The following is a 9,389-nucleotide window of genomic DNA, read 5'->3' as shown; positions in this document are numbered from 1 at the left end:
GAAACAGCCATATTTGTTGTCTTCCTCTGCACTACTGTTGTTTCAGAATCTGACTGTGGTAGCTTCCAGTGTTGACATCATCCGAGCATGGTATCCTTTAGAGTAAATTTCGCGCGCCTAGTAATATAAGCCGTCTGCGTTTTTGGCCATTCTGAACCAGATACCCCGGGAATTAACTGTGCTCTTGTCGCGAGAACACTGCGACGTGTTTCTAATTCGTTTAAAAGAAGACCTATTAGTAAAGCTTGAAAAAACTATGAATGAAACAGCACAGAACCCGAAAAATAACTAGTTTATGGAAGTGCATTTTTCGTTCAGTTGTATGGAGTTCAGTTAATCACAATGGCGAATGCGGTTCACTATTGACCTGCATATGCACATGAAAAATTTCTCTTCATTCCAAATTATAGAAGTCTGTTAGATTGCCACCCAATTTCGAAAGATTCGATTAGAACGCCATTGCACTGACGTGCATCAGACCAAATCACTTTATGTGCATAAGGGTTCAAAAATGTTATTTACGCACAGATGTGAGAAGACAGTATGAATCTGTCGCAATTTTATCCATTTCTGAGCGCAAATTTGGGGTTTAAAATTATCCTCAAAGAGAATTAATTATAGTTTTAGTTTAAAATGTAGACTTGCTTAATTAGGACATAATTTGAATATCGGCTGCTGATTGGTTGGGTCAAAAACTTATAATCATGAACGAGAGATTCACTTGAGTCTCCCGTGAAAACTAAAGTGGTTTGCATTTGAGTGTATTTGTCGGAATCAGTCCAATGTGAGTTCAAGTAGAACATACGGTTGACAGAAACTTGGAGACTGCGCTTACCCGATGAACCCCAAGCAGGGCGAAACCGATTGTGGGCTGTCGGAGAGTTTTCAGCAACCTCGTGGTTAGTTTCTTTCACGAAAAACTCAAAGTGTCATTAGAGGGCACTAGATGAGGGACAGACAGAACAAATTAGATTAACGATTAAGCCAAGACAAAAAGGACAGTAAGACTACTTGGGAATGTTTTTTGCATATTATGCCTGCGAAATAAAAGGAATCGACCATAAATTAACTAAATTCTGACCAGCTGCTTAAATATGTTAGGATTCAGACAGCAACAGCACTGTGTCGGCTAAATTGAACTTGATCTAGTAACTTCAAGACGGTTAATAATTTTGTTCCACTTGATTGCGACAAGTCGATTTAAACACCATAAACCTGAAGCAGATGAAATTAAGGTATTATGAACGCTAGTGACCAACGGTTCATTCCCTCTTTTATGGTGCTTTCCGAATTATGGTGCTGCACAAACTCCGCGTCATGTTTTAATTGGTTAAATATGCGAGATATCGAAGTCCAGTTCCTTCATGTAACAAACCGGCAATCGATTGTCAAGAAGTCTTCAACAACACTAAAAGTGGCAAGCTCTGCTAGAAAGGAATAGTAACCACCAGTTGTTGATAATGCTCAGGGGAGGAACTGATCTTTTTGAAGCTATTATAATGGATCCAAATCTAAACTGGAAAGAACCACAATCCTTTTGGGAAAAATTCGTATAACGAAAAAGATATTCAGTTTTGTATGGAAAAGTGTTTGGTTGGACAACTGCGGAAACAAAAGAATGACAGTAAATGGACAGGAAATATGCACAGTTAGTAAAAAAAAAGCCTATTTGCCTACATAGAGGCCATTCCTAGATATGGACTACTGGTTATTCTAAACGGTCTTAAGATGCAGGATGAGTGAGTTGATCAGTTGTCCGATGCCTGAACCTGATGCAGGCAGCTCCCAACACACAAATAAGGGGCCATTTGATTGTTGCTCTCTACAACCAACTGATGCTCCCTAATGCTAACTAAATGCTTTGTACAGATTAACTTTTCCGTATCAAAAAATTCACCTGTGGACCAAGCTTTGTCATCGAAAATGCAATCAGCTGCTGCGGACATCAGATTCAAATTGTTTTACGCCACAGTGACCAAGTGGGCAGGGTAAATGAATGATAGCTCAAACTTTGGCTCCTCGCCACACAAGAAAGCACTTTAAAAAAAGTACACCGAACTATATTTGATTGTGCTCTCTACAACCAACTGATGCTCCCTAATGCTAACTAAATGCTTTGTACAGATTAACTTTTCCGTATCAAAAAATTCACCTGTGGACCAAGCTTTGTCATCGAAAATGCAATCAGCTGCTGCGGACATCAGATTCAAATTGTTTTACGCCACAGTGACCAAGTGGGCAGGGTAAATGAATGATAGCTCAAACTTTGGCTCCTCGCCACACAAGAAAGCACTTTAAAAAAAGTACACCGAACTATCATTTACTTCACCAGCTTCACGAGTTTCCAACGTCATTAGCGCACAGCTAGTAGACGAATTTCAAACTGACCGATCTAACCTACATACAGACAGTGCACACCAGCGTGAGCAATAATCCTCATCAATTTCGAAAACCAAAATTACCCCTCTGAAAGAGTTTTGCGCTCCAATTTTCTCTCAGTGAATAACTGTCGGATTGATGGATTTTTTGTTAACTTGCAGTAAACCTGTTACTGTATGGCTGCGAAGATTACGGAACACTACTTTTTTCCGATACTAAAAAAGAGAACAACCAGCGATTCAGCTGTGTTTCATTTGAGTCCTCAGTTAACCTAAACTTAACTCGGAAATATTTGTGCATTTCGTTAGCAACCCTTGAAGTCTGCTCATTTAAATCTCATGTTATTCTTCTCCAAAATGGTTACTTTGCTATAAAGCAGCACTTTATTGCATTCTCTCAGGTGCCGATCTGGTAAATTTCGGAAATAAGTAGAGCCATGACAACCAGGTTATTCAGTTAAACACTTTATTGGAAATAAATTGTGGATATCACCTCCTATTAGTCAAATCTAGGATGAGGAACCAACAACTTAAGTGTGGTATGATGGAGTAGATCACTGCTCACAGGGTTGACCGATCTCACGGTTTTTCTTTTAAACAAAAAACACTGCGTTTTAGGATTCTTCTAAGAGGTCGCTACCCAACGTGGCTATGGTTTCTTCTATGGAAAATAAGTACATTAACACTGAATTAATAACCTTTTTTGCGAGTTGCTTATTTGCATTTGGTTTGGTATAAATATATCAGGGCTTGGTCATTAGGATGTTTTGATGTTTTCCATCCGACAGTAATTTGAGTTGAAAGAAAAAAGTCAAGATAAGTACTATATTTGATTTTCTCTAGTTCCAGCTGACATGTTTGAAATTTCGGTGAAATATCTGAGGTGGGGTTCCCCGCTGACGCTAATCAAGGAATGGAAGATCTGACAAGAAGCGTGGCTGCAAAACACAGTCTCTCTCTCAATACTGACCACTTTCTGTGTAGAACAAGTTCAAACTGGTGCCCCAAAGTGTGCTTTTGTACTGATTCCCCTCAGTTGATCGTTCCCCACCTCAAAATGTAGACCATCTAGTGCACTCACGGGAGGCAGGTTCCTCTGTTCCCTACCCCCATCCCCAAGAAACAGAGATTAAAATATCTTGAACTGCGTTTACTTACTTTCCATGCAGATAATAGAACTGGCTTAAGGACACACTAATATTAACTTTATCTGTTTAGAGGACATAGATACTACGAAAGTCAACCTCAACAGTCTATTTAAATGGTCAAACAGAAATGCCCCTGTGGCTGGATACTTTACGTCAGCTAACCACAAGTAATCTCTGTCGTGCTGTGCTTTCTATAAAAGTTGATATCTGTATAGTGGAGCCTTTTATTTAAACACGGGTAAAAAATACCGAGCTTTGTTCTGTGCATTATTTTCATTTAAGGTGTACACAGTCAAGACTCATTCATTAGAGGATAGCACCATATTGTTCAGCAGAACTTACGAGTATTTTGAAGAACTGATTCATACGATTTCACATGGTGCTGAATCGTTCTCTGTAGTGAAATCGCACCGAAAAAACACTTTTTGGTTGTACCTTGAATTTATTTTAGATATTTTGACTTCCTTCCTATCAGGGTGAGCTTTTGGAGAATACTTATGATTCGTCCATTGGGGTTTTAATTGTGTTTGAGCAAGCTTGTACTTTGGAGAACATAGGCTCACTACAAATTTTGGCTAAACAGGCAAACTTTTTATCAGCCTTACTAGGTCAGTTGGCCTGCATCATTTCGAAATGGCTTTCATTCAACTAATTGTTAGCGTTATTCCTGAACCTTCTCCGAAGACTCTGCCTTTACCATGGTTTGGAATTTCTCAAGATGTGCAACATCTCCAGGGACGGAAGATCTGGACACAGAACATCAAGGAACCGATCTTCTTATGCCCAAGCCAACAGAACACACAAGCCTATGGGGAATTCAGGAGAAGTGAATTAAAGTTTATTTATTTTGTGACCACTTATTTGAATTAGTTTTAATCCAACTGACTTCTAGATACCTTGGACTTTGCATCTATAAGGACCACCATAGAACGTCGCAAAAATGTGTATTCCGATATAAGGTATATCACGGATAAAATTTTTCATGTCAATATGAATGAGTTAGTTTACCCTTGTTGTAAAGCTGGCAGCACTTTTCTGTGACCATGGGTGGGCTGTGCTTTCTTAGGAATACGTGTCTTTGGGGATATGTCTGTATATTTTAGGACGCGTTTACTCCCAAAAAACAGATAAACCATGATGGTCAACTCATCACTTGCTATAACAACAAGCGCAGGCATTCTTTGAGCTCAGCAGGAGTTTGTCAAAGGTACAAGCTTTGGAACAACCTAATGCGTAGACCTTCAATGAAACGGGTGTTTCTGACACCTTTTACTATTGTTAATGGAGCTGTTCCGTTTTCAAACCAAAGTCGAGTACATTAGTTTTCAGCAACGTTGTGGGTATTTCTCTTTAGAAAAATATAATGCGATAACTCGAAGATCTTACCAACTGAAACACGAGACGACCTTTTTGCAGTACATTCAGTTCGCAAATGAGTGTAGTTCACTAATTTCGAGCAATTTGATTTCAAGTAGAACATAAGTTTGACGGAAACTCGAGGACTGCGCACACCTGATGAGCCCCAAGAAGGGCGAAAACGGTCGTGGGCTGTCGATGGATTTTCAGTAACCTTATGAGTAGTGCATTACAAATATACATGATAAACTCTTCATTTTATGGAGCCATACATAGAGATATTTACTTATTCCAAATGTTTCAGAAAACCAAACCTTTATTGTTTTATTGCGTACAAGAATGTCTCAAGTGAAAGTCTGGGGTTAAAATCACGAGGTATCCTAAAACTGGAGTTTTCCTCACTGAGTGGTCCTAACTCTCATCATAGTGACCTTTCACTTAGGAGATCAGTTGATCCGGTATTTTGCAGGTTCAGACTGGGGAGGCACAATATTACTCCATTATGTCCAGCGTTTCATTATATTCATCTGTTATATTGTTTACACACATGATCGAAAAGCACTTCCACACCCAGGGAATCCCCCTGCCCAACGGAGACAAGCTGGACAGTTTCTCACGGGCAATCTTAGTTTGGAGAGAATACAAGACGACTCAAACCATTGGGGCAAAAGTGATTCTTGTAAGGTCTTTCGTTTTTTAAGCTGTTGTAAACAATGAATATAGATGTGGTTGGAAAGATTCTGCCTGGTTGTGGGAAAAAAACCTTCAAGTTGATAAACATATATTTACCAAATAGTAGGTAGGTACTGTAGGTACCTACCTACTGTAGGTAGGTAAACTGTATCAGCTTCTTATCGGCAGTGAAGCACATGCACGTGTTACTAGTGTATTGTTACCAGTGAAGGTGATGATGATTTATCGGCAATGGTTTCACTGTTAGAGTTGTCATGGGTTGTGATCTTCAAAGGTTTATACTAGGAGTAGCATACTGCGATCCTTAAGAACAATCATGCCGGATGATGAAATCAACCCCTTTGTAGATAAAGTTAGTGGTCATAGGTGACTCACTTAAATCCCAACTGAAACTTTCGCATGTGTTACTCTACAACGGCATTTACTACACAGAAACCCTTTCGTGTTTTACAGTATATTTTCATGATGGAATGTACTACGGAGCAAACGATTGGTTTTATCCTTCATGGGGATCATCAGTAAGGTGCAGTCTCCTAGTTTCCGTCAACTTTGTTCTATGTGAACATGAAACAGAATCAGTTTGGAAAATACACCCATCCTGAAAGTAACTTGGGATGTTTAGCTGAATCGCAGCTGAATCCCTCGTTAATGGTATTCCTTGGCCAAATTTGGATTTTGTCAGGAAAATCTAACGCAATATCTCAAGTGTTACACTAAGTAAATCATTAGAGAGATTTTGTACAGTGCTTTCAGTTAAGGAAAAATGTCAGAAGAGATTTTGTCAGTATTCGGTTGAATCTCCCGTTCAATTTGGTTTCAGACTGAACACAATGACGACGCATACTCGAAAACTGCACATACCTGATGATCCCCAGGAAGGACTAAACCTCACGGGCTTCTCAGTATTTTCAAGCAGTGTGCTCAGATGTATTATGGTAGTTATTGTACTGACCCGTCATACCGTCATCAAATAAGTGATCTGCCCTGTTTTCAGTTTATTCACTATTTTATCAGCAAATTTGTTGTGAGACTATCGGTTCACCGCCATTCGACTCAGTAGTACATATGCATGCGGTTTGTCTCTTGTTGCATCGCCACCGCAATGATTTATTGCAAATGCAACCTGATCCAACTGAATTGGTCCTCAAAAGCGAATCGGTCATCTTGGACTACTGGATGTTTGTCTGCACCACACACTGTGTAGTTGCTTGTCTGCTTATGTTCCGCATTCGGAAACCAATGCTGCATAAATCACTCGAGTGTTGCGCAAGCGAAAATGCAGTCAAGTTATCAGTTTACACCATTTGGTGCCAACTCAATGTTCACCATGCCTACTGGTTTCGTCTTGTTTCGAGTGGTACTGTAACGTGTCTGTCAGGTGTCGGAAATATGTTGTCAGACCTCATTCTCGGCTATCCGTATTCTATTCTCATCCCACTATTCCACGACTGTGCGTTTTCCCTTCTGATCGTCCTGCGATTCTAGACCGGCTTTCTGTGGGATTGACTTGCATATCATTTTCTTGACTTCCAGCCTATTGGTGGTGTGCATCAGGGATTATACTCGATCCCTCAGTCAAGCGATATCAAGCATGCAACCACAACTCCGAGGCCTACATAGACAAACACACGTACTGCTGTAAGCCACAGTTGTCTTTTCCACCAATCATCACATTCCAATTTCCCGAGTGCTGCCGCGCTATGCTTTCACTTTTGGCAGTTCATCAAACTGTATGCTTTTGCAACTCACATATGCACAAACAAACACGTGTATGGTGAAAAAGGCACAGACACACGAACGCGCGCATGCACGCGCAACCTCTAGTGGTCCACGTAGAACAACTAAATTCGTACATGTTACCCCCACGTCAACCTTACCACAGCGTCTAGCCACTAATGGTTTGTGGGGGTGGTGGGCAACAGATTGGTGTACTACTGCTGCTGCTACTACTCTGTCGTGTGGTGTTGGTTGACCAACCACTGAACGAGAGCATCGGTAAAGAATGAATATATTACAATAGATTTCTACAGCCGCTATTTCGCACCATATTAGAATCAGACCAACTCTGACCAAGACGCTGTTCTTACAGTTTGAGGTCTATGGTACATTAAATCTGGACTGCTTCTCGATCCGCGTCCCAGCACTGTGATTTGAAACGCTCACGTTTGACAGGCACCTCACAACGGTAGCACTCAATCTGAGCTATGTCAGATATCCTGTTGGCTGAGTACACCCTAAAAAGAGCCCTTCGTGAACACACCACAGATTTGATCCCAACAACCAACCCACATATCCTCTGTACTCCGTTGCCGAAACACTGGCGATCAAACAAATCGTTACCAAGTCAATTTCGTGTGGTCAGTTTGACAAATATTCCTGACGGAACCAGAGTCAGCGTGACAGCAGGGAATGAAGAGCGCCCGTATGCCGAGCTCAAAAATCCTGTCACTATAATGCACGCAAACGAGGCGCGGTTCAGTGATTTGCGATTCCTCGGCAGAAGTGGAAGAGGTGAGTAGTGCTTCAGTGTAGTCTAAGAAAATTTTATTACGCAGTAATCTGTGGTAGTAATCGATGATAGTGTCGTACTGTAAGCCGCAAGGATACACCGGTAGTGGATAATGAATGGCTGGGTTACAGTCGTATGGAGTTATCTGAACAATAATACAGGTAGAGACTAAATCTGAGTACCTTTGTATCTGTGAAGCCAACATTCAGAAGTATGATATGTCCCTCACTGATTTTCATACTTATCAAAGGTATTGTTCTTGCTAAACTCATAAATACCCTGGACAGTTTACTCATTTACTAGGCTATAACTAAATCAGGATATTTTTGAGGCAAGCTAAAACAGCGCTTCTGTAATAATGTAGCCCACAGATATATCTGGTAACCTATTCTGAAGCTTTACTATTGTCAAGATAACCAGGAAGTCATCTGAAGATTTTGTATCGACCAAGCGAACCGTGTCTATGGAGAAAAATGCTTAAAGGCGACGTAAACTATGGTGCCTTGGACCACATTTCCGATATACGAGAGGCTTATACAGGCACTTTCGCACAGACTCTTGATCCACTGTATTGATCAGGTATTTTTATGACTGGAGATTGACTTGTTTGTACGAAGCACATAGGCAGAGATAAGTTTTCTTCTATTGAATATGCTTGATTTGACTTGTGCCCACTTCGGAAGTTACCAGGTTGCAAGTTCCAGCCTATACCCATGCATACCAGTGTTTTGCGATATGTTTATCAGTATTAAAGAGTATTTCCACGTAGAGTCAGAATCGAGTACGTTTTGACTGACAACATGCTAGCGTCATGATGAAAACCCCACATTTCAGTGGTGAAGTGTGGGTTAAAATTATCCTCAGTAGGGGGCCAACAAAACAGCTCTAATATAAATAAAAGTTTTCGAGAAATACACTCATTTGCAAATCAGTTTGGTTTTCACGAAAGACAACTGAATCCCTCGTTTATGATAGTTTCCTTTATGAAAATATACTGCGTTATCTAGAATATCGTGTCTACTGAATCATGAGGCGGCCTGTGTGCAGCACATTCAGTTAAGGAATATCATAAACGAGAGCTTCAGTTGAGTCTCTCCTGAAAACCAAATTGATTTGCATATGAATGTATTTCTCGAAAACAGTCCAATTTAGGTTCAACTAGAACATAAGGTTGACGGAAGCTTGGGGATTGCGTCTACCTGATGAGTCCCAAGAAGGGCGAAACCGGTCGTGGGTTGTACAACTTTTATAAATAAAAGTTGTAATTGGCAAATTCCAACAAAGCTCTAGTCTTTGAGGATTCAT

At 40.5% G+C, this 9,389-nt stretch overlaps 1 protein-coding gene across 1 annotated transcript; it reads left to right on the top strand.

The window, feature by feature from the left end:
* Positions 1-7,779: 7,779 nt before the first annotated feature.
* On the top strand, positions 7,780-8,094 carry T265_03056 (hypothetical protein; the record flags this gene model as incomplete). Its single annotated transcript, XM_009167445.1, has 1 exon — positions 7,780-8,094. The coding sequence occupies one exon, from the start codon at positions 7,780-7,782 to the stop codon at positions 8,092-8,094; it is 315 nt and encodes a 104-aa protein (XP_009165709.1).
* Positions 8,095-9,389: the final 1,295 nt, after the last annotated feature.

This window comes from Opisthorchis viverrini (genome assembly GCF_000715545.1).
Source record: "Opisthorchis viverrini unplaced genomic scaffold opera_v5_41, whole genome shotgun sequence".
NCBI classification, from domain to species: Eukaryota; Metazoa; Platyhelminthes; class Trematoda; order Opisthorchiida; family Opisthorchiidae; genus Opisthorchis; species Opisthorchis viverrini.
The sequence above is the reverse complement of the archived record's forward strand: the minus strand, read 5'-3'. Positions and strand labels throughout refer to the sequence as shown.